Here is a 24,896-nt window from a genome sequence, read left to right as displayed (position 1 = left end):
AGGCAATAAGTTTTCTTCAGTATCTCAAACTGGTTAAGACACAATTCTCCCAGTTTTCCCCTAACAACAACCATAAGAGGTAGATTCAACTGAGACAGAATGAATGGCTACAGTGCATTGGCCCTTTCAACTGCACATAGAAGCTGCCTTAATATCTATCGTCCACCCATATTATGCACTAATGAAACGTATTCTCAAATACAGGAACTGAGCAACTTCCTGCATGACTCACGGAGTCCCGCTGAGGTGCTACATCCTGTAATTTACAGTACCACGGCTGTCCTCCTCCTGTGCCTGTTTACTACCATCATCATCTACATCATCAATCACAGGTGAATCATTTTTTAGAGTTGAAGCTTCCTGAAATTCTCCTCCCCACTGCTGAGCAGGTAGCTATAATACCACACTTCCAGAATAAGCCACGTACCAGGTTTTTCCCTGTAATAACACTAGCCCAATTCTGTATGCTTTGAATAACAGCAACATTGTCGTCTCCACACACACACCCAGGAGAAAGCAAACTCAGGGCTTTCTCATCACCTGCTTATCTTTTAAACAGAGATACCTTTAGTTGAATGCCTGCAAAGCTCTATCGTTTGATCTCTTAACTTTCTTATCCCCTTTTTCTTTTTCAGCACCATTCATATTGCACAGAAGTGCTGGCATATGCTGTTAAATCTTTGTTTTCACATCGCCATGACATCTGCTGTGTTTGCAGGTGGCATCACTCTCACCAAGTACATAGCCATCTGCCAAGCTGTGAGTATGAGGGCAGGATCTGATTAATCCGGGCTTGTAGGTTTTGTCAGATGACACATTACTAAGAGGTTTTCTTCCCACAGAAGAGATACTGAGAAGTTCTAAAATGACTTCAAGACCACACCAGTGTTCCCTTTGCAATGTGGAACTAGTCCAGCCCTTTCTTCCTTATTCCAAATCTGTCAACTTCCACATGGGATAGACAGAAACTCCCATCGCATCAAAATCACATAACATTGCATCACATATGCCCCTGAAATTCCGAGAATTGATAGGTGTACTTCAGCACCCCATTTATCAATAAATATGAGTATAAATATATTTAAAAAGTATATTTATTGTATATATATAATTGTAGTTACATCTATAGAGATTTGTATATTATTGTAGTTATGTCTATAGAGATTCTCAAGAAACTTAGGTAAAGAAATAGATTTAAACACTTGGGAAAAGGTCTGGACACACAATTGGAAAATAACCAAATCAGTTTCTTTCAAAGAAAATCAAATTAAGATGTTTTATAGATGGCATTTGCCACCCAATAGAATTTCGAAAATGTTCCCTAGTAAATCACCTAATTGTTGGAAGTGTAAAAAAGAAATAGGTACATATTACCATTTATGGTGGACTTGCCCAAAAGCAAAGAATTATTGGAATGTGGTGAAAAGATGGTTAAGAGAAATTACGCAACAAGAAATTAGGAAGACACCAGAATTTTTTCTATTAGGCATTGCAAATAATAAATATAAAAAAGAAATATATTACTTAATAATTCATATTTTAGTAGCTGCTAGGATTGTTTTTGCATAAAGATGGAAAGAAATGGAAACACCGAAAGAAGAAGAGGTATTTAGGAAAATTATTGAATGTGCACAGTTATATATGATGACGAGGCGGTTAAATAACCAAGAAGAATCTGAATTTTATAACATTTGGCATATGGTTTATATCTGGTGGAATAAAAAAAAATGTTTAAGGATGTTAAAATATAAAGTTAAATAGTCAAACATATTAGCAAGAATGAGTTATGTAGTGACGTTTTATAGTGGAATTTACTTCTCTGAATTGATCTAACCTATAATTAGTTTTCCCTTTTTGTATTAAGAAGACTTCTACTTTTGAGCGGAGCAATTGTAGCTCCTTTTCATGTTATCTGTTTTGTTTGGTCTCTTAATGTTTGTTTGTAATGTCTTGCTTTTTCAAAAATTATAAAAATATATATATATTTTTTAAAAGTGATTCTCAACCATGTAGGCCAGTGATGGTGAACCTTTTTTCCCTTGGGTTCTGAAAGAGCATACGTGCATGCTATAGCACATGCACAAGTGCCCACACCCATAATTCAATGCCTGCGGAGGGTGAAAATCCCATAGAGGCTCTCTGGAGGCTGGAAATAGCCTGTTTTCCAACTTCTGGTGGGCCTAGTAGGCTTGTGTTTCACCTTCCCCAGGCTGCAAAGGCTTCCCTGGAGCGGGGAGGGTAAAAACGCCCTTCCCCATCTCCATGGAGACTCTCTGGAAGCCAAAATCATCCTCCCAGTGCCGCTGTGCAAGCCAATAATCAGCTGGCCGGCAGACACATGCACGTTGGAGCTGAGCTAGGGCAAAGGCTCACATGCCAGCAGATACGGCTCCACGTGCTACCTATGGCACCCATTCGCCATCACTGATCTAGGCCATAATTGCCCCAAAGGTGCTTTTTCTAAAAGACAACTGGACTTCCTTGGATTTTTATTTCTTTGAAAATGTTTTGATTCTCATCCAAGATGCTTCTTGAAAACATTTTCAAAGGAAAAAATAAAAGACAAAGTCCAGTAGCCGTTTGGGAAAACCCCCTTTCTATGTACCTCTAGTTGCAGGAGACACGTTGCCACCTATTTGCCTGGTAAGGAACAAATGAACAGATGAAAACCACCATCTCTATTACCAAACTGTTTCACTTTTAACAGAATCACCTTCGTCAGTGATCAGCCCAACTTTACAAAAGATACATTGCTAGGTAGCTGAGGACACTAATTTAAGGGCAAATCCATGTGCTTATCCATCCTTAGCTACTTTACCATTGAGGCAAAATTGGGAAGCTGATGACCCTCCAAATTTTTTGAGATTCCCATACCACTCAAGCAGGTGGTTTAAGGATCAACTAAAACACATCTAAAAGGTTTTTGTTTTAATTTGCCCACCTTTGAAATACAGTATCTCCTCAGACATATAGGGGATATATAATCCCACAAGTGAAGTCCTAGAAGTTGTAGTAATTCTTATTGAGTTCCACTTTGTTCTCCACATCCCCTCCCTTCTCCAGGTTGCCATCATTCTCCATTATTCATCCTTGTCTACTCTTCTGTGGATGGCAGTGATGGCCCGAGTGATCTACAAGGCATCCACCTGGAAGGCACCTCAACAGCAGGAAGGGGAACCAACTCAGCCTGCCCCTCGCCCAATGCTACGGTATTAAGGAAGTAGGAATTATAGAACTTGTTATAACACACTTGAAGGTTGCAGGGAGTGGATGAGGATTGACATGATTAATCTACAAAAGAAGTCATATTTAATTAAGATTTCTTTTGTAGGCGAATAGGTATTTATATACCCATTTAACTGGGTATAGTAGATAGTTACACTATGTGTGGTGGGAATTTAATCATTGTTTGATTCCTTGCAACAGGCTGTAACACTGTTGGGGCCTCATTTTCTTTTCTCCCCTCAAAGCAGGGCAGGAAATGAGAAAATTAGTACTTAAATGAACAAATGAATAAAACAACAATAAAACTGGAAAAATTTTCTATGATGGTTTTTATACTCAACTCATACCAAAAACACGAAGAAACAATTGAGCATACATGCAAAATGCAAGGAAGGCTATGTAGAAACAACAAGTCTATGGAGAGGGGTGGCATACAAATCTAATATATTATTATTATTATTATTATTATTATTATTATTAGTATTATTAGTATTAGTATTATTAGTATTTGTTTGAATTCAAAATATGCTGTATGAGCCTAACCTATGATTATTGCATCCAGTTTATGATTTAGATCTTATATCTCTAATAGATACCCAACTCGCTCTAATTCATAGGATGAATTCTTCATGATATTTTCTGGTTTTCTTTCCAGGTTCTACCTGATTGCTGGAGGGATTCCCTTGATCATCTGCGGGATTACAGCAGCAGTTCGTATTGACAATTATGGAGATCAGGACTCGTAGTAAGTATTTGCAACATCCAATTTGATCCAAAGATCATTATTGTGATCCTACTTGAACATACGAGTCATCAAGTTGGCATTGACTTTTAACAGCCATAAGATAGATGATCTTCAGGATGATCTATCCCCAATCTAGTCTTTCAGATCTTCCATCATTGTACCCAGTGAAGGGCTACCAAAATTTTTATTACTACACTATGGGCTTGGCTTATGCAAGACACCCTTCATTTTCTTTCAACATCTTTCAGTGCAAATTGGGTGCTCTGGGGTGGGCCTCCATTTTTGCTACCCCCCATCCGGCAGTAGCCCACCCCTGACTGTACCCATGACCACCACAATTGAGTCCATCCACCTTATTGTTGGTGCACTGTATCTACTTGCACTTATGTATTCAGTTGCATGAATGGATCCAAAAACTGGGGGGGGGGGGGAGAAATCCCCAGTGTTGTTTTTAAGCATTTGAAGATCTCTTGAGGATTAAATGTGTTCCTCCTAAATCCCCACTTCCTTGTCCCATAAATACTACATAATCTTATCCTTCAGACCCCATCTTACCACATTTCAGAAAGGACAAGGTGTGCATTAGCCATTCTATTCTATAGGTTATCTGAATAGAGACATATGGTTTAAGTATTTTGGGCTACAAGCATTACAGTAACATCTTCTTTCCTGCATATCTGTAGTTTCCAGAGTCTCCCTTTGGCTGCCTTCGTCGAGATAGGCAAAAGATTGTATTGAATTGGACAACTTGCCGCAGCCAACTCACTATGGTGAATTTGTTGTGGCCAACTGGCCATGGGACAACTCACCACAGGACAATTCAACAATTCAATTGAATAATTTAAAATAATTAAAACATTATTTCAATTTTTGTCATTTATTTTTCATTTTGTCCCTTTTTGGCATCTTTCTTTAATTATTCTTTAACGATCCCAACATTTCTTCACTATTATTATAACTCTTGTCCCGCAGTGAGTTGTACTATACCCGAGAGTGTATGTTTGTCATGAAGAACAGGAGCAAAGATGTTCCTGCTTTGTTAGCTATTCATAATGTGGCCAACCTTTTTTTCTTCACTCAGCTGCTGGCTGGCTTGCCGACCAAGCATTGGAGCATTCTATGTGCCTGCAGCTTTCATTCTGCTCATCACCTGGATTTACTTCCTGTGTGCCGGAATCAGTCTGCAGTGCCAAGCTCAGGATCCCAAAGAAATACCCAAACCCTTGGAAACAAGGCAGCGCTTTGCAGGCAGTAGCAACCTGTTAACCGATTCAGGGTCACTTTCAGTCATCCTGAATTCCAGCGCCCATGCTGCTGATGTTGATGGTGTATATTCTCTAGGGGTGCAACTCTGGGCCCTTATCATCACCCATTTCCTATACCTCACTCTATGGACATTTGGAGCAATGGCAGTCTCTCAGCATTGGTTCCTCCTGAAGGTTGTCTTCAGTTGCCTCTATGGAGTCACTGCTGGAGCCTTAGGAGTGTTCATTTTTATCTACCACTGTGCCCAGCGCGGAGATGTACAGAATTTATGGATTACCTGTTGCCCATCTTACAGGAATGCTTTACCTATGCAGGCTTATGGGCACACTGGAGCGGGTGCTGAAGATGGCTCACAAGTCTTCATTGGCTGCAACCCAGAAGTAGCTCCGTCCATTAAGTCTTCATCTTCCCCTACCAGCACAATTTCAACCCCAGGGCCCTGCAAACTCAACAATTTGCAAGTAGCCCTTGCCCAACCAGATAGTAACCCTGTAACAACTGCCTGCTATGAGGAAGCAGAGCCTTCCAACAGTAAGAGTGCCCCCTCAACCAGGTATACGAACAATCTCCATGGGCGCACCAGGCACCATAAAAGCAGAACTAAACTCTATCGTGAAGGGAAGCATCAGCGCCTGAAGGCAATGCGTGGACCTTCCTCAGAGCATCCTACTAGTGAGAGTGGGAGCCTTCAAAACAGTCATTCAGAGAGTTACCAAAGCAGCCGAAATAGCCCCTTGAACAATCAGAACCAAGGGAAAGTAGTGACTCTGGAATCCACCCTGACGCAGTCAGACTTAAGTGATGGCAGTGGTGACCCCCAGTCTGCAGATTTTGGCCAAGGCCAGAGGAGAAGTGCCAGCAGAGACAACCTTAAGCATCAGGCCAACCCCTCTGTAGAAAGAGAGACTAAGAGGCGCTCCTTCCCATTCAATGCAGCCAACCAGAATGGGGTCCTAAAGGGAAGCAAGTATGACATTAATCTCAGCGGTGCTGACAATGCAAGCAGCATGAAAACAGGTCTCTGGAAGAGTGAGACCACAGTGTAGGAAAGGGCCAAAGACCTCTGCAACTGGGATCCTAGAGCAACACCAACTCAGGTAGGAAGCTGCAGGTTACCCTTGTAGCCCCAGCCTACCAGACTCAGTGAAGAGAACACTCTTATGCACTACATAGGCTTAGATAATATGAGATGGGTGGGCAAGAACCATGCCCCCCGTTGATCCTCCTGAGTAGATGGAGTAGGGAGATTGTTCTGTCCTGTCATGGGAATCACAGCACATTTCACTTATGTATCGGGTGAAGTTGCTGTTCTTCGTGCCAGGGAACGTTTTCCTCCAGACAATGGGCCGAAAGCCACAATCAGCCAAGGTGCCAAAGTTGTAAAGCAAGAGACAATCATCTGTTCTTGTGATTATATGGTCTCTCTCCTTCATGTCCCTTTCTGTACACCATTCTGAGGAAGATAGTGGTCTATTAGCTAAGACTTCTAATATGCTGTGTACATATGTATAGACAAATTTGCTATTCATTGGAAAGTCTCTACATGCTTTATGCGAAATAACTCATGTTGTGTGAAACAAGGGAAGTTCTTCCCAGTCATTCAAAGCTATGCAGATATCTAATTTTAATTTTGATGAATCTAATGAATGATTGTAGAGTTGTCAAGGAAAAAGCCACAAGACAGAAAGAAGTGCACTATTAATTGTCCAATGGTGCATGCTTAGGTGACAATCCTTAGTCTTCTTTAGTCTTTCTTAAGGAAGGGACTCGGGAAGATTATGATTTGTTGGGCATCATTGCCCAAAGATGCTTAACAGTAGAGGTATGCAAACATCAAGAGTTCAGAACAATTGTCAACTTTGGAGTGGCTTGTTCAGATTTTATCAGAATGCTGCTCTAGAGGAGTTCTCAATTCAAAAGATAAGTTTCAGGATTGAAACACTTATAGAGCAAATTATTTCAGGTAAGGTTCAGAACAGCTGTTCTGAGCTTGACATGTTTTGTATAAAATCTTTTTAATAGCACTTTCAAGCAGAAGCTATCAACAAGCCCACCTTTCAAGTTATCTGCTATGGAACTGAATTGGAACAGATTATTAGTTTGGGTTCTCATTGCTAAGGCTCTTGGTGCACATTTGCCACACAGCTGCTAAACAGTCCCGAAGGCTTATTTCCAACTTTGAATGTTAGGCGGGGAACAGACTGAACAAAAACTCAGACAGTTCTACCCTTTTCTGTGATTCCAAGTCAAGTCACTCCTCACGTTCAAAGTTGGAAGCAAGCCTTGAGGTCTGTTTAACAGCTGTGTGGAAAATATGCCCCACGAAGCCTCATTAAAGGCATGACGCAGCTAACATGCCACATAGAAGCCTCTGAAATACATGCAGCTGCTGCACTGTTTAACTAGTAAATTTGATCCATTGGAAAAAGTGAAACACAATTGTATTGTTCTTAACTAGGGATAAGCAAAGCCCAACGCTTACAAGAGTGGGATGTTTTAATTATTGTAATGGATTAAAAATGGCAACGAATTTATTATGGACAGTTATAAAAACTGCAGAGGACAGCCCTGCACCTGAACACGTGGATTCCTGCTCCTATAAGAGAGATTTTCCTCTGTCTAAAAGTAAAGCAATGGGCTTCTTGCTTCAGAAATAGTTTTTTGCCATGTGCACATGAATCATTTTATTAAAATCGTATTGTTTTTAAAGAAAGCCCATAACCCCTCACTATATGAAGGAAAGCATATGAAGGAAAGCAAGGAAAACAGGAAAAAAAGAATAAGAAAAAAAGTTTAGAATATAGTTAAAATTGGCAAGAAAAAAGCCTTAGAGGCTTGAATTACATTAATCCTTTAAGGATTTGGGAAGCTATGAAATATTATTTTTTAAGCACCTTGGGGACATTCCCTTTATCTTTATGTAAATGTGACAAAACATTAAAAAAACCAAGGCCTCTTTCCAATATATTAACTGTTTCACAGAATTGTGCAGCGATCCCCAGATTGAATCTGTTGTGTCAACAAGAGTTGAATGAAGGCAGTTTCCAGTAATGTTGGAAAGAATCGAGCTTGTAATTCTGTTTGTTGGCATTTTAATTACCCTGCACCCAATAGTATAGGGACACTGCTTATATACCATATGCCACGCTCAAGAATAAATCCCTCCAGGAGATATGAAAAATTCAGTTGAAGAAAAAAAAATTCCTTGTTGAGTTGATAACAATTTCAAGTATGTAGCAATGCATCTGTGATATTACCAGTTGAGGAAAGATCAGGAGATGCCACAAATGAGATTATTTTCTTCCTGGAATGTCACATTTGCTTCAGGAACCTCAACATGGGATTCGTAGACGTGCCTCAATATCTTCAAGATTTCCTATTCTGCTTTTTAAAATCAAAGCAATACTTTACACAGAAAGTTGGTAGGCTGTGGGCAAACTGCTAGCTTTGGTCATGTTTTTTATGTCCAGAAGTGTCCCTGTTGGCCAGGCAGGGCCCTCGTAGAAGAAGACAATGGCAATGTTTTGCTGCTGAAAATGTGGCCATGTTCTTAGAACAAAAGATGAAAAGAGTATTCTTGCTTGGTAAATGGGAATTTCAAACTGGCCCAACCACCACAGCAGTCCTTCTGAGAATTTACAAATGGGCCGACAGACATTTTGTGAGGTGGTCATATTTCTAGCATTTCAAAGTTTAAGGGACTTCTGCCTTGGCTAAAGGGGAATTATGATAGCATCTTTTAAAGGGGAGGGGGGGGACTGAATTCAAAAGGGACATACTGTAGTCCTCAACTTATACCATTCATTTAGCAACCATTCAAAATTACAACAGCAGTGGAAAAAAATAAATTATGACCAATCTTCACCCTCACAGTTATCATGCACCCCCATGGTCAAATGGGCAAATTGGGCTTGAAAACTGGGATATATTTACGATGGTTGGAGATTCTGAGTCTTCCAAGTCATGATTATCCTAAAGGTCCTTTTGCAAGAGGCAACTAGACCTTCTTTGGTTTTCATTTGTTTCTCACTCAAGCAGCTTATTCAGCTCTGAAGAGGCTTCTCGGAGGAGAAGCAAAATGTTTTCAAAGAGAAGCCAGGAAGTCCAGTTGCCTCTTGAAAAAGGACCTTTGGGATCCCATACGATTGCCATTTCTAACATTCCCAGCCAGATTCCGAGAAGCCAAATCAATGAGGGAAGTTGGATACTCTGTGTGGTTCATTTAAGTGCAACGATTTGCTTGACAATCAGGGCAACAAAGCTCATAAAATCAGGCATGGTTCACTTAGCAACTGCCCTAACGATAGAAATTTTGGTTAGGGAAGACCTTGTACCCTTTTCTCTGGAGGAACTGGTGAATAGACTAAGGCAGTGATGGCGAACCTTTTTTCCGTCAAGTGCCGAGAGAGTGTGGGCATGTGCTAGTGCGTATGCACAAGTGCCCACACCCATACTTCAATGCCTGGGTAGGGCAAAAACAGCTCCCCCCGCCCCCTGGAGGCTCGAAATGGCTTGTTTCCCAACTTCTGGTGGGCCCAGTAGGCTTGTGTTCTGCCCTCCCCAGGATCCAAAGGCTTCCCTGGAGTTCGGGGAGGGTAAAAACGCCCTCCCTCATTCCCCGGGAGCATCTCTGGAAGCCAAAAACGCCATCCCAGAGCCTCTGTGCAAGCCAAAAATCAGCTGGCTGGCACACACATGCACTTTGGAGCTGAACTAGGGCAACAGTTCGCATGCCAGCAGATATGGCTCCGCGTGCCACCTGTGAAATATGTTCGCCATCACTGGATTAATAGATAACAGTGCAGACTAAGAAATCCATTCTTCTGCAGAAGCTGTGCATCTATCCTCTTTCATTTCTGGCTTAAAATAAGTCTACATAAAGATGACTCTGCTTTGAGATTCCTTTAGTTGAATCTCAATGTTTTTAGAGGATACCAAGCCAAGAAAGGCCAAATTAATTTTTCTTTCCCCAATCCATTTGGTCTTAAACATCCAAGTCTTAATATCAACAAAAATATTTTGCTCCCTTCCTTCTGTATTTGGGAAATTTAAATTTCCCAAATATAGTAGGATGCAAACTAGGATGTATACTACAGCATTGATTTGGTTAGATTATTTTCTTATTGCTAATCTATTGCCAAATCCAGAAAATTCTTTACTTCACTTATGAGGTTAAGTAAACTGTGTGAATACAATGACAATCAAGCAAACCTTCCCACCTAAGTAGTTGGTACTCTTTTTAAAATAATTCTAAAGTACATATATTTGTTCTTGATAGCATGAAGCTCATAAATAGGGTTTGGCCCATGAAATGGGGCATATCATATTTGTTTATACAATACACTCAGCAGAGGCTTTTTTTATTCATGTCAAAATGATAACGTCAGTTCACTGAAACTGAATGGAACAACAACAAAGATAGTTGAAGAACAGCTGAACTTCCAAGTATTTGAAAGAATGCATATAACCCAGCTGGGGTAAAAAGGGGAGTGAAATGCATGTTGCTCCTTTAAAATCAACCTTTCATTGTGCAATTATCTCATGTACTAGCCAACAAAACAACAAGGAATATTTTGTGGACAATCAAAAGCAAAAGACTGGGATCTTACAAATACCACACCCATGTTTATGAAAGATGTAGCAAGGTAATGGGGTCCAATTTTTTTTCTAAGTCTGAGGGAAGGTGTTGGCTTAAATCCCTTAGTTATTTAGGATCATTGCCTTGTTTTGTTTACAGAGACAGACATAACTAACTTTTGTATTGGATTTATAAATTAAGATTACACTTGTAGGAGGCTGCTATTTGCAACAGAATATTGGAGAAATGCAAAATTCCTTACTTGAAGGAGAAAGTCCATCAAGACGAAGGTCACAGCACCCAATATTCTTTGGAATTTTTCCATTCCAGTGAAAAAATTTTGGCCAGAATTCTTGCAATCCCAGAAGCCTCCCTTGCAACAACCGCAGTATTGACTTAGTATTATGTCTAGGATTGACATAAGTTAGCAACAGTGGTATTCACTGCTGAATACCCAAAGGGCAGCGCTTGTAATAGCATTTTCATCCAAGATGGAAAATTTTCCTTAAGTCGTTCTATGCAAAAATACTACAAATCTCTTCTTCTTCCATGTGTGTGTGTGTCTTTGTGTTGATTTCATTTTTACTGCTGCATAATGCTTAATTAACTCATTTATTAAACTGATGTAGACCATGCTTCTTTAAAATGATAAAGAGAAACTCTTCACTCTATATAGCGGGCAGAAGAGCCAGGTTTTCACAGCCCTCCTTGCCAGAAAAGAGAAAACCTACTCCACAAAACCTACCTCCACAGAACCACAGAGGCTGTATGGTTTCACAAGCCAGGCAGCCTTAGGCCAACCTTGAAATTTCCTAAGACTTCTGGAAAGCAATAGCCATGAAAAGCCATAAAAGCACTTAATCCTCCTCATTTGAAGAAGGTCATTTCTCTCAAACTTCTTGGTTTTCATATGTATGATGTTTAATAGAGCCTTAACTATTTTATATGGCAGTATTACAACCCACATGATATTGGCAATGCTGAACTTGTTATATATGCTTGCTAGAATGAAATATTACTATTGGGGAAAACTTTGTATAACTACCCTTTCTTTTGTTGGTTTACATTTTGAGCAAATGACATATCAAAACCAGAGCTCTTTGAGAGACAGCTGTGCCAAAGAAAGCATTTAATACATTTTTGTTGTGTTTGCATTTTATACAAATGAACTGTTTTTAGCAGATGTTTCATGTTTAATATATTAAAAGAACTGCAATATCCAATGAACTAGGCATTGCTTTTATGTTCTACCCATGCTTTGCCATCCCAATCTACACACTTTTAATATTTCAAACTTCTATACTGATTCCAAGCAGTGGAACTCACTTACTCAACACTTAAAAAATCTGTGAGAGGCGAACAGCCATTCAAGCAACTATATCGGTCATCTCAGACTCTGGGGATAGGAGGCGAATCTCCTGTACACTCTTAATGAATGGTTTTCTCTCACCTACCTATTCATGAGGGCTGGAAAAGCCCAACTTGTGCACCCATTCAAAAGATCTTCATTATCCCAACTGGGCCAATTCATCTCAAATCTTTCTATTACAGCTTTTTTACACATATAGCTGAAGTCAACCACAAAAGGTTGTAGGCACTACCCAAATAACAAGGGGGGAAAACAAAAGCTGAAGAGTGGAGTTTCATTCATAAGATTTAAAGGGCTATTCTGATTCCATCCCATTTATGCATAGGATAATTAGCCTATTTGCATTACAACATTATGGCATGCACTATCATATTTATTCCTCCCCGCCCACCCACACACAGATACAGGTGTATAGATCACAATATGCCCTGTTCTACACTACTTATATCACCTTCAACCTCAGTCAATGATTGCAGAATCTAAGTCCACTTGAATGTTTAGCAATAGCAATAATAATAGCATTTACTAGATTTATATACCACCTCACAGTGCTTTACAGCCCTCTCTACGCGGTTTACAGTCAGCATATCACCCCCAACAATCTGGGCCCTCATTTTTCCAATCACGGAAGGATGGAAGGATGAGTCAACTTTGAGCCTGGTGAGATTTGAACTGGTGAACTTCAGCCACCAGTCACCAGAAGCAGCTTGCAGTACCACTGCACCACCAAGGCTCAATGTTTACAGTGTTATCTCAGTGTTATCAGACTCACATAGGAAATTTCTAAAATGACATGCAAAGCAATGTTTGAACTAGATAGAAGGACAATCCAATTCAAAACATAAGAAGAAAAATAAACCAGGAGTGTATCTGATGCAGATCATTAAACTTCAATGTAGTAAGATTAAATCATTTTTTTCTGATGTTCAGGATTAAAAATGTAGAAGCGTATTAGCATGTTCACCAACACACATCAGGGCCAAAGAACAGCCTTTAAGAAAATTATTAATTACGTATATTCCAACATCTAGCAAAAAGAATTATAGCTCATATTCTATTGCTGCTTTCCCCAATCTTTATTATAACCTTCTACGTTTGTTGGTACTGTGAATTCAGAAAATCCCAACTAATGCATACAAAGCAACAAACTGCAAAAAACCATTAAGATACAAGGTTGTTTGTTCCTGAACACAAGGTTTTCATTTAATCTCAGGATGGAAATACGTCTGGGACTATGGACTATAAATATAAGAAACCCAACCCGTCATCCATGACTACACGCTTTTAACACTCACTAAATACCTTCACTAGTACAGGCGAACTTGCACTTTGCTAAACAGTTCTGTTTCTTCTGGAGTCCGGATGTATTGCTCAATCTCACTGTCTAAAATGGGCTCATCCCCTGTGATAGCTGGACCTTCAGGGTCTGGATTGCTGGGTCGAGGCTTCTTTGTTGGGTTCAGGATACAAGGAGGAAGCAAAGGCATTCGCTTCTTCCCAGCAACAGAAGCCTCTTCTGTCAAAGCAGCGGTTGGTTTTATCGGCTGATGGTCTGATGGTGCTGTGAGGTTCTCAGGCTCATGGTCTTCTGTGGTATCCACCATGCGGAAAGCCGCCCGTAGAAGCACACGGCGATGTTGCAGCAAGTCTCCAGTGTATTTCGACACAGTCCTCCGGTCCACTTTGAGGCCTCGCAACCAGCCTAGTTGAGAGGCCATCTGAAGGAGGATATTATGCAATTCCTTCAGTCTTTTGGGGGCTGGTCGTGGCATGTCCATGCCAGTAAGCTTACAGAACTTTGTAAGGGTGAAAGCAAGGCGATCAACAGGTCGCAAAGACTGCCATGCCAAGAAGGCTGCTGCCATCACAATGGGGATGGGGTGCCGACCAGTCACTAGCCATGTCTCACTGGCAAGCTCCACTATCTGGATTGTCCTTGCCAACAGTTTATCCTTGTCTTCCAGAAATTTGGCTGGGATGCTGGATGATTCCTGGAAAAGCTTAAAGCTGAAAGGAACAAAATATATTGGGGATATGGAAAAAATCTATCAATACAGGTCATGTTTTTGCTTTAATTTTAAAGTTTTGGAAATATTACCTGCAATATTTAAATTTATATAATCTGAGAACATTATTTTTAAAAACATCTGATTAAATAAACCAAGGCTTTGCTTGCTAATGCTCTGTCATCAGAAATTTTATGGTATCTGATCCTTCCTTACAGGTGGGTGTGTTTTTAAAGAGAATAAAAAATTAATAGAATAGAATAGAATAGAATAGAATAGGAATAGAATAACAGAATTGGAAAAAACCTTGGAGGTCTTCTAGTCTTTCCTGTTCAGGCAGGAAACCCTATTTCAGACAAATAGTGGCCCAATCTCTTCTAAAGGTTGGGAAACACTGCTCTAAATAATAATTACTGTAATTGACTTGACTTCTAACAAACTACACCTTTCTCAATAAATGGAGTTAAGGATTGTTCTTACTGAGAGGTTCAAGCTGAGGAAGTTCTGACAAGAAAATCTAAATACTCTGAAAGTGGACCTCCACCTCCAAAGTATGAGAAAACCTCCAAGTTCACTAGAAATATTCCTGAGCATCAACCACACTCAGCTCTATTTAGTTTCAGCAAAATGGCTACACAGCACTTTCAATCTATAGAACTTTCTTAAACCCAATATAGTTTTAAATATAAATGAAGCTTAAATAATAAGAATTAATTCCACACATAACTCTTTAACAACTGCACATTAAGGGTTCAGACATTTATGAGAAAAGAGTATTTAAAAAACCATCTTACCTATTGAGGTGTGTTTTCACAAGATCAATCAAGCTCAGAGTTGGTACATCTAGTGCTAATTCCTTCAAGAACTGCAGGTAGGTTCTTGCAAATAGTTCCTTGTCTGCATAAAGGAGCAAGCTGACAGTGCCCATTGTCAAGGGCCAGTTGTGCTGTCTACAGGTCACAAAAACACAACAGCCTATAATTATCTCCTTCTTCTCTAAGCTTACCAAAGCAAAGCAGGGACATTTGATTGCCTTCTGGTAATAAGACACAGCTGTATCTTCAAACAGAGAAGGAAGTCGGAGAACTTTGCAGAGATCCTGAACACGTCTGATTCCTGTGGAAGAAGGCAATGTAGATAATTAAGCAAAATGTCCATACCAAGGCCCTCCAGATATTTCTGGCAATACTGGCTGGGGCTGTAGTCTTTGAAGAACTATTTGACACCAGCTTCTTGTTTTAGAAAATCTGTACTGGATAAATATCACTATTCTGTTCTAATGGCATTACTGCATGTCAGGTTTTAAGAAGGACAGCGAGATTTTTTTCAATTCCCATTTCGAATGATAGAATTCATAAATATTTGCTGTTAGCAATCTTCTGGAATGGAGCAATATATTGGGGTTGGAAACAGATAGCAGAATCAATTTAAGGAGAAACTCAAGGCATTTGCAAAGCAGAATGGGTATGTATACATACAGTCATGTTGAAATTTAAATATTTTTTGTTTTAAGATGGATGTCTATTTTTCTCATAAAATCAAAACCAAGACAGCTTTATTTGGTAAACTGGATTTTACATACATACTATAAAAATAAAAGGCTCATTAGACAAAACAAGGAAGTAATTTTTATTATAACGTCTGTAAAAAAAATTGTATAGATAGTCCTCCATATGTGATTGGTCACTTCATGACTGTTCAAAGTTGCAATAGACCCCACAAAAAGTACTTATGACCTGTTTTCTAAGTTATGCTGATATGCATATGACAAATTCTTTATGTGTCCAAACACAGTTGGCCATTAAGAATTCTATTCTATTCTATTCTATTCTATCACATTGAAGACTTAATCGCATTTTGGACAAATGGCAATTGGCCCATTTTTTATGGCTATTTGCAACATCCCATCATCCCATAATTATAATAAGTGTTCTGGTTTCTGGCAAAAATATGCCTATTGGAAAAAAGTGATTCACTTAATGATCATCACATTCGTTTAACAACTACTTAATGACTACTGCAAAAAACAGTTTTAAAAATCAAGTATGTTCGTGCCTTGACTTATGACTGCAATGAATTACAGCCATACTTCTGGGTTCAACTACAAATATAAGGTTACCCTCTATGTAGTACTACTTGCATGTATTGTGGGTGGTTAGGTGCATACCCTTAAGTGTCTTTGACTTACAACAGTTTGTTTAGTGACCATTTGAAGTTACAATGACACTGAAAAAAATGACTTATGACCATTTTTCACATTTATGACAATTGTAGTATCCTCATGGTTATATGATTTACATTCAGATGCTTGACAACTGGTTCATATTTATGACGGTTGCAATGTCCTGAGGTGATGTGATCATATTTTGCAATATTGTGTTAAGCAAAGTTAATTGGGAAGCCAGATTCACTTAACCATGTTACTAATTTAACAATTGCAGTGATTTACTTAACAAATGCAGCAAGAAAAGTCATAAAATGGGACATAACTCACTTAACTAATGTTTCACTTAGCAACAGAAATTCTGGGCTCAACTGTGGTCATAAATGGAGGATCACCTGTATATTAGGATTGCTGCAGTAACAAATTTTGCTTTTTTATATAAACAATTTTATAACTGTATAATTTTATAAAGACCATTTTAAAGCCTATCTATCTGGCAGAAACCTGGTACCAGCTCCACATTATCTGAAAGGGATTTAATGAGCTCTCCCAAAAATCTGAAATGGGAAATCATCCTGCCCTTAACAAAAGATACAGGTAATTTAAAACACAGAATGGTTTCGTTTTTACTCCTTCACAAATGGGAAGTACAGTAATTTCTACAATGCACCAAAAGGTGTTGACTGGTAATATTAAACATTTACCTCGCTGTAAGCAGCGGCTCAGCTGTTCATTTTGACCAGTACTTCGTGAATATGCCACTTCTAGAAAGACAAAATATAAATCAGAATGGAAAAATGACAAAATGAACATCACATTTTCCCAAACAACTTTTTAAAACTCATACATTTTTCACGTTCAATGTTTAAATGTTAGAAGTTTATGTAAAAGGCCACAAGAGATGTTTTCATCTATGTATATCACAGGTATCCAAAATATACTTAAACTTTATAATCCCAGCACGTTTTAGTTCCACTGTTATTCTTTGATCTACCGTGTAAATGTTCTTCATCAGCATATGTAGTGGTGAGAAGTCCTTCAGTTAGAATAAAGCCACAATCTGCACACACCAACTGGTTCTGAGTGTAGTGAGAATCCTCCACAATTTCCAGGGAGCCACAATCTGGACACTTCTTTTGAGTAGACATTTTAGTAGCCTGATAACAAAATTATTTTAAACTGACATTTGAAAAAATATTGGAATTAACATGTTTGCTGTATAACTTTTCCCATGTTCCATCTGCATAAATCTGCCTCCATCTATCTGTTTAATTTATATATTTGAAGCAATCTTAAGAAATTAACTCACTAGTTAGGAAAAAGTAAGTTTTACCAATTTGATGGTCATGCTTCAAAATACAATCAAGTACTGTTATCTTAGCAAACATATTAATATCAGTGCTCAATCATTATGTTAACTTTTTAATTCTTTCAATACATTGTATTTTTCTCAGCGAGCTACATCATTCTTGAGTTTTGTGTGTCAATTGAGCACATGCACATACGTAGGTAGCATCAATCTAATCCCAGCAAGGATATCTTCTGATGCATTCATGAGATATAGGCATAGCCACCCTGAGTCCTTCGGGATTGGGCGGCATAGAAGTCAAATCAATCAATCAATCAATCAATCAATCATAACATCACTAGAATTCAGAATAGTAGGGATGGAAAGGACCTTGGACATCTTCTAGTCCAACCCCCACTCTGGCAGGAATGGTATAGAGCAGAGATCCTCAAACTTGGCCACTTTAAGACTTGTGGACTTCAACTCCCAGAATTTTCCAGCCAGCATAACTGGCTGGAGAGTTCTGGGAGTTGAAGTCCACAAGTCTTAAAGTGGCCAAGTTTGAAGATCTCTGCTCTATACCATTTCAAGCAAATGGTTATCCAATCTCTTCTTTAAAAACTTCCAGGGTTGGAATGTTTACAATATCTGGAGGCAAGACATTCTATTCCATTGTTCTAACTTTTAGCAAATTTCTCCTTAGAAATTTAAAAACGTTTTGTTTATTAGGTTTTATTGCTAGTGGCAGACAAAGAGGAAACCCCAGGCCACAGATTCAGGGGAACGATGTGGCCTAAAACCTTTTGCAAACCAAACAAAAACCACCAATACCCCAAAGAGAGATTGCTGGGACTGCCTAGGGATCTTGAAACGCCAAGTCCGCATTGCGCATACTGCATACTAACCTATGGTTTTTAATTAAGCCAGAGCCAACCAAAACACTGGTTTGAAGACCGTGTGACATTCCCCCATCCGTCCCTTCATAACCCATTTGGTCCCGGGAACGCTGGGGGGGTGGGAATCCCCACACCGAGCGCAGCTGGTCCGGGAAGACCGACCTATAGCAGCCGCTGTAGGGCATTCGCGTACCTTATTGCGAGTCAGAGGACGAGGACGGTTATCCTCTCACCGCTCTATGCCGAAAACAAAAAGCTTCTCTCCATTTTATTAAATTCGGCTCAAACCGGAAACCGCTAGGGGGGGGACTTTTCCCTGGAACACATGCATTTTCCGGTGCATTACAGTATCCAGTCTACAACGAATTCACCACCATTCAACGTTTCCGAAGAGAAACGAAGAATGAAGGAAAATAGTTCCGGGGAAGTGCTGAAGCGTTGTTGGCTTATTTTATCTTTCTAGAGACAAATTCGAGGAACTCTTGAGACCTGCTACATCTTTTGTTCGAAGTGAAGGATGCCTAGTGGGCAGGAGCGATCATAAGATGATGCTACATTTTAACTTCCTTTTCAGAGGTTGGACTTTTTTCTCCCTTTGGGATCTGTTCTATGCCAGGAGCTGAGATATTATGCAGTTAGGCGTTCGAAAACTTAATACATAAGTAATTGGATATTGCTGTTATATTAATTGGATATCTATTATGATCATAATCAATACTGTGTCATCTTTATAAATCAGTAGTGCCTTCCTCATCACTCATTCTTTATAAACGTTTTTCTTCTGAGAACAAAATATTTCATTGGGTCAGTAGGCAAAGGAGGCTAACTGGATTTTTGCTATACTCAAGATAAACAAAAATTTAAATCTGAATTCAAAATTAATCTTGGCTAAATAAGGTTGACAAGTCTCTAGCTCAATACACTGTAGTCAGAACTACTGTCAACTGAATTGAACTATAAGCTAATAATAATAATAATAATAATAATAATAATAATAATAATAATAATAATAATAATTTATTAGATTTGTATGCCGCCCCTCTCCGAAGACTCGGGGTGGCTCACAACACGATAAAAACAGTATTATACAGGCACAAATCTAATATTAAAAAAAACTAAAAACCCTATCATAATTTAACCATAATAAGCTAACCATATTACCTGGTCCAATATAGCAAAGTAAACCAGAAAACTGGATTAATTTGTTAAACCAGGTTAAGTTACTATTGTATCAACAAATTGTGCTAGCACAACAATTGTGCTAATACTGTACAGGTAAATGTTCTGGATTATACATGTATTAGGCATAGTTGGTCTCAAGGTCTGGTTGCAGTTATCCTAAGAAGATTTCTTATGTCAATTAAACTCCCCATTTTTAAAGAGCAAAAAGTGCTAATAAAATTGTAGTCATGTCAATTGTATTCCTGTTGGCTGAAAAAACTGGCTAGATATTTAGCACCTCAGGACTGTGCTTTGATAAAATATACGTTCTTAATAATGTAATACATTACAGGAGCTAAATAGCTGTAACAAATCATTCAGCAAAACAAATCCAAAAATTCCTTATAGAGAAACTTCTCTTTAAGTAGAGACATCCTTTAACTAAACATAGGTCCTGAGAATTGCATGTTTTAGCGTTAAAATGGTGATTTGCCATTGCATTTTTACTGGGACTTGTTTTTATTTTCCAGATTAGGTTAAGCCTTAGAATTATAAACAATTATGGATTAATTCCTTCACAAATGAAATGGAACTCAGATATTCTGTTTACATGTTGCCCAGAAGTCCCATGCATCTATTTTATATAACTCATACCATTGCCAGAAGATAAAATTTGAGTTTCCAATCCATGGCCATTAATCTCACAGAAAAGGGGATCATAGAATTCTATTTAGGAAACAAAATGTTCAAAAGCTGAATTTTCATGTGCAAAGCACAAACTTTAAAGTGCATAGTAAACGTTTTGGGAGTGTTTGGTTGCCTTTGAGCCAATGTTGACTCTTGGTAATGCACTGATTAAGCTTGGCAGTTTTCTTAGTGACTTTTTCTGTAAGTGTCATGTCACTGGCCTATGGCCAACTAGCTAGTTTTGTTCCTGTGATAGGTAGAACTCACTTCTTTCTCCATAAAATCCATAAAATGGATGACTTGAGACAGGCCTTGACTTCATCTGCATGTGTCCCTTGTGGCACAACAGGGAAAGTCTGTCTGAAGTCACCAGCCAAAAGCATCCCATAAGATGGTTGCTGCTCCTATTGTCCTGGACTGTCCTTTTTATAGTCTTAACACTACATTTGTGAGTGATGGTGCACTCATCCACCACAATAAGTTTGGCTTCTCGAAGCACCTGGGCCATGCCACTCTGCTTAGAGATGTTACAAAGTGCAGAGTCAGAATGATTCACGTTGAAAAGGTAACTTGAAGGCAGAGTGAGCCCTCTTGCCTCCCTCGATCAAGATAGCTGCAATTCCTGTGGAAAGCAATGGCTAGAGCATTATTCCTTCTACTTCTAATTTTGGCCAGCAAGACATTGATATTTTGCCAGTGCCATCAGGAGCATCAAGTAAAAACAACTATCCAGAATCAGAAGCAATACTGTGCATGATTTCATCATAGGCTTTCCTGTTCTTGATTTAATTTTGGAACATTCGAAGCAACTGCTTGCACCAGCTGAATGGTATTATAAGACTTTTCACTCAGGTATTGGCTCCTTGCTCTCGTGAAGATGGTGGAAATCAGAACTGTAGGAGTGTTTTATCTGTCATGGATATGACAATATCCTCAAGAAGAATAAGGCATTGGTTGTAAACAATTTGGAGGACCAGTTGGGCACCTCCACACTCTCTCTCCATTAGCCTTCTAACATCTTCCGCAAGACTGTCTCTATATGTCTCCCACAATTTTAGGGGGTCTGCAAGTTGGCAGAAAACCAACATGATGGCAATCACCTGATGGAGTTTGTTAGGAAAGTCAGAGAGGGACGCTTCTTCCAGAGTGGGATCCCAGTGAGCGTCGTCGTCCAGCAAGCCAAGTGCACTACAGGATGCTTGAAGTATCCCTGCAACAGTTTTTAGTGCAGTAAATGATGTTGGCCTACAGATCTCATGCAAGAGGCGACATAGGTAGTAACACTCAGCATTACCGGGATGGACAGTGTATACTCTACCCAAAACCTGACCTTTCTTTACCCTTGGATAATCTGGTACAGGTTACCCTTGTTTCCTCCTGCAGAACTGGTTTCTTTTCCATATGTAGTAAATTGGAACTTCTCGATATAAAAGGTCCTTGCTAAAATATCAATTGTGCAGAGCTCAAGTGTTGTTTTTGGAGGGTTATTCATCCTCTCAACATTGTCCTCAGTAAAATGAACTCTCTGGCTGTTGTCAAGATGTACATCGGCAAGGTGCATAACTGGAGGCACATTCTCTGCATCCCTTTCATGAATAGAGAAGCAGAGAATGTGTCAGGCTGCCCCTGAGCTGCTGATGTATTGTCCTATCTCATACCTTGTCACCTCAGCCACATCTTAAATGGTGAATGCTGCCTAGTGAGACCCTTTGTTAATATACTTGCAGATGTATTTTATGGATTTAATGGAATTGTAGTATTCAACGTTTATGAGTCGAGAAGATGCAAGACAGGATGGGGTTCTATAGCACCACCCAGTGATTGTCAAGATCGAGTCATGATGTTGGTAGTAAAGCTACCGTATGCCAGGGACCCCCTGTGATACTGAGGATAGCAGTCCTCTCTGCTTTGAGTTTCCTTCAGAAAGAGCCGGGGGTACTTCTTGCTGCAGGTGCAATCCATCATGCAGGGTGAGTTCCTGTTGAGGGGCCTACATGGGCCATGGATCATTGTTGTCTTGATAACGTCATGGAGGGCTAGGGCTAGATCGGGATCAGGTACCTCAGCACTTATAACTTTGTCAATGGACTCTGGTTTTCTCTTCTAGCCACAGAAGTGCTTGGTGCCAGGGTGTGTGTGTTTGCTTCTGCCTACCAGCATCCATCGGTATTCATCTGGCTAGTGTCCTGTCAGTGTGTGTGAAAGTTGAGGGGTGCTTGGAAAGTCAAACAGTATTTGCTCTGGGAGGAAGGAGACAGGAAGGAGTCTGTCAGTGACTTAGCTCAACTGTTTGTAGTAGAACTGCTTGCTGCTGTGAAAGCAAAAGCGAAACTTCTCTGCTTGTGTTTTGCATTGGGATCAGATTTCTTTTTAGGTGCAGAAGGGGAGAGTAGAACTCTTTAGCATCAGAGGTGGTTAATAATAAAATAAGAAATACTCATGCTGCAATGATCATTTTGAAAAATCCTATGTTAGTGAGCACCTAGAAGCCAAGAGGAACATACATCGCAAATTTCCAGCATGTAGGCGTTACGGTTCTGGATATTTTGTGATTAATGTGTGAGTGGTTTTTGCTTTTATATAGAGAGATGTGTATGTCAACCTTTTGTAGGCAACAGTTCAGCCAAGTATTTTAAAAGTTGTAAATATGAAGCAACAATGTTGTTTGGAAAAGCAAAGTATCATGTGAAATGTTTAGTAAATAGTGTCATAGTACTAAAACAAATACTTCCCCCGAATTCAGAGAACACTGTTGCTCAGATAATCCAGTTCCTTCCTGTGCTGTGACTTAGCATTACAATTAATTTCCAAATTGGGCTCAGCCAATTCTAGCAGGAATGCTTTACAGCAAAGGACCAGTTTTTGATATGGCAATGCAGGATTTTTTAAAAGCACATTTATCAGGATGTTGTCAGAGTTTTAACTGCAAGATTTTTTTTAAAATGAACTACTTTTCATACAATTATTTAGAACTAGTCATGCTGCCAAATTGTAAAAATTTAGTTTTAATATTCAGAGTTTCTTAAAATTGTTTATTGTCTTTATATTGCTGTTTGCGACCCAGTCCTAAGGAGTTGGGCAGCCAATCAATTAATCAATCAATCAATAACTTGTACAGTATTTCCCCCCATCAAAATTCTAACTTCCCAGCAAATTTATATATATTCAAAAATGCATTGAAACTGAAACACATAACTCTCTGCTTAGGGATGAAGCATTGCTTAAGTATTCAATTTACTTTCCCACATGCTCTGCTTCCCTCATTTCTTAATCTTTAGCACATTCATAAAACTGCCTTCATTAACCACTTCTATCAATCATATGAAAAAAATTACGTTTAAACGGTGGGTTGGATACAAGCCTTTCTAAGCAGATATTTATTAAACAGTAAATATGCGTATTCATTCTTGGGTCTATCGGTGCATAAAATATATAACAAAGGACACATTATTTGTTTAACTTTAAATAACTTTATTTTAACATTTCATAAGGCTGAAGGTTTTTATATAAAAACCATCAGGCAATGTACCAACTGTAACAAAGCATAAACATACATTCAAATTCTCTGTTAAATATAGAGAAAGACAAACTATTCATTGCATAACCGTTTCATTAAAACTTAAGAATTTATATGAACTGATTATATTTAAATTGTTCAGTAAAATACTGATTTTTAAGGCACCGTTATTTCTACATTATATATTGAGTGATATATAAGGCATGAAAACAAAGTTGGCAACAACTGGGCCCAGATGTAACCCCTTCGTTGTATGTTACACAATATGTGAAACTGCCTCACTTAAAACCCATTAAATATATGGGTTTGACTTATAACTATCTTCTCCCAATTTAGTGTTCTTTGTGCGTGTTGAGATCAATCTTATACAAAAGGTTATTATGGAACATTCTAAACATAAAATGGACCTTTCCAATTTTTGGAACTGCACAAAGCCCGTTTCAGGTTGGAAAATTTAGCACTCTCCTGAAATTGCAATTCCCATAATTTTCAACAATGACCAACAATATGTTATTATTGAACTTTATATTAAAATTCACTGTTTAAGGATTCTAAATTTTGATTTTCCCAAATTGCTCAAAATTTGTCCAACACATGTATTTGTTTTTTGTTTTGATACCTGCCATTTTATTAGTAGACATGTTTAGAATATAATTCCAGTCTATTTCAGAAATTTATTTCTAAGGAACATGGTGCTATGGGAGCTATTTGATATTCTGGAATCAGACACACAATAAAAATTCCTGCATGCATTTTCATAAAAGCATATTGCATTATGGTACAACCAGCAGAGGGAAATAGCTTTTGATTTTAAAAAACACCCTCCAGTACCAGCAATTTCACAGTATCGTACTGCCTTCAATATGCTACATCAATGTTCTTTTTTGTGGAAAAATCCAAAATGCTTCTTTTAACTCTACCAACAAATGAGGCAAAAAGAAACTTTTTATAGTTCCTCAGAATTAAAACTATACTGCATAGGAAGATGCAGAAA

At 38.8% G+C, this 24,896-nt stretch overlaps 2 protein-coding genes across 5 annotated transcripts in view; one reads left to right on the top strand and one right to left on the bottom strand.

Annotated features, from left to right (window-relative positions):
- Positions 1–12,037, top strand: part of ADGRA2 (adhesion G protein-coupled receptor A2) — a 154,252-nt gene extending 142,215 nt beyond the window's left edge. The window contains exons 15-19 of one of the 2 annotated variants that reach the window (XM_070765454.1): positions 205–332; positions 636–759; positions 3,064–3,209; positions 3,881–3,970; positions 5,052–12,037. In XM_070765454.1, the coding sequence (XP_070621555.1) occupies positions 205–332; positions 636–759; positions 3,064–3,209; positions 3,881–3,970; positions 5,052–6,282 (1,719 nt within the window). In that variant the 3' untranslated portion in view covers positions 6,283–12,037. Of the gene's footprint in view, positions 1–204; positions 333–635; positions 760–3,063; positions 3,210–3,880; positions 3,971–4,653; positions 4,847–5,051 lie in introns of those variants that run through there. The other variant, XM_070765455.1, reaches the window with a different exon arrangement.
- Positions 12,038–13,240: 1,203 nt separating this feature from the next.
- BRF2 (BRF2 general transcription factor IIIB subunit) lies at positions 13,241–18,878 on the bottom strand. Of its 3 annotated transcripts, none has more exons than XM_070765456.1 (5): positions 18,731–18,878; positions 17,348–17,510; positions 17,058–17,117; positions 14,984–15,305; positions 13,241–14,190 (listed from the first exon to the last, which is right to left on the bottom strand). In XM_070765456.1, the coding sequence occupies exons 2-5, from the start codon at positions 17,499–17,501 to the stop codon at positions 13,491–13,493; spliced, it is 1,236 nt and encodes a 411-aa protein (XP_070621557.1). In that variant the 5' UTR covers positions 17,502–17,510; positions 18,731–18,878; the 3' UTR covers positions 13,241–13,490. The 3 variants fall into 3 exon arrangements, with proteins under 3 accessions (XP_070621557.1, XP_070621558.1, XP_070621559.1); XM_070765457.1 differs by having other exon boundaries at positions 18,547–18,802; XM_070765458.1 differs by lacking the exon at positions 18,731–18,878 and adding an exon at positions 18,473–18,525.
- Positions 18,879–24,896: the final 6,018 nt, after the last annotated feature.

The sequence above is a fragment of the Erythrolamprus reginae genome, chromosome 12, assembly GCF_031021105.1.
Source record: "Erythrolamprus reginae isolate rEryReg1 chromosome 12, rEryReg1.hap1, whole genome shotgun sequence".
Taxonomy (NCBI): domain Eukaryota; kingdom Metazoa; phylum Chordata; class Lepidosauria; order Squamata; family Dipsadidae; genus Erythrolamprus; species Erythrolamprus reginae.
This window is presented reverse-complemented; position numbering and strand designations above follow the sequence as displayed.

Bases quoted from the DNA above. Each gene is read 5' to 3' on its own strand.
- BRF2 (XM_070765456.1), bottom strand. From the start codon at position 17,501: ATGTCTACTCAAAAGAAGTGTCCAGATTGTGGCTCCCTGGAAATTGTG. The intron at 17,118-17,347 runs GTAGATCAAAGA...TTGTCTTTCTAG, and splicing joins TGATGAAGAACATTTACACG to AAGTGGCATATTCACGAAGT. The intron at 14,191-14,983 runs GTAAGATGGTTT...TGTTCCTTTCAG, and splicing joins GTGAAAACACACCTCAATAG to CTTTAAGCTTTTCCAGGAAT.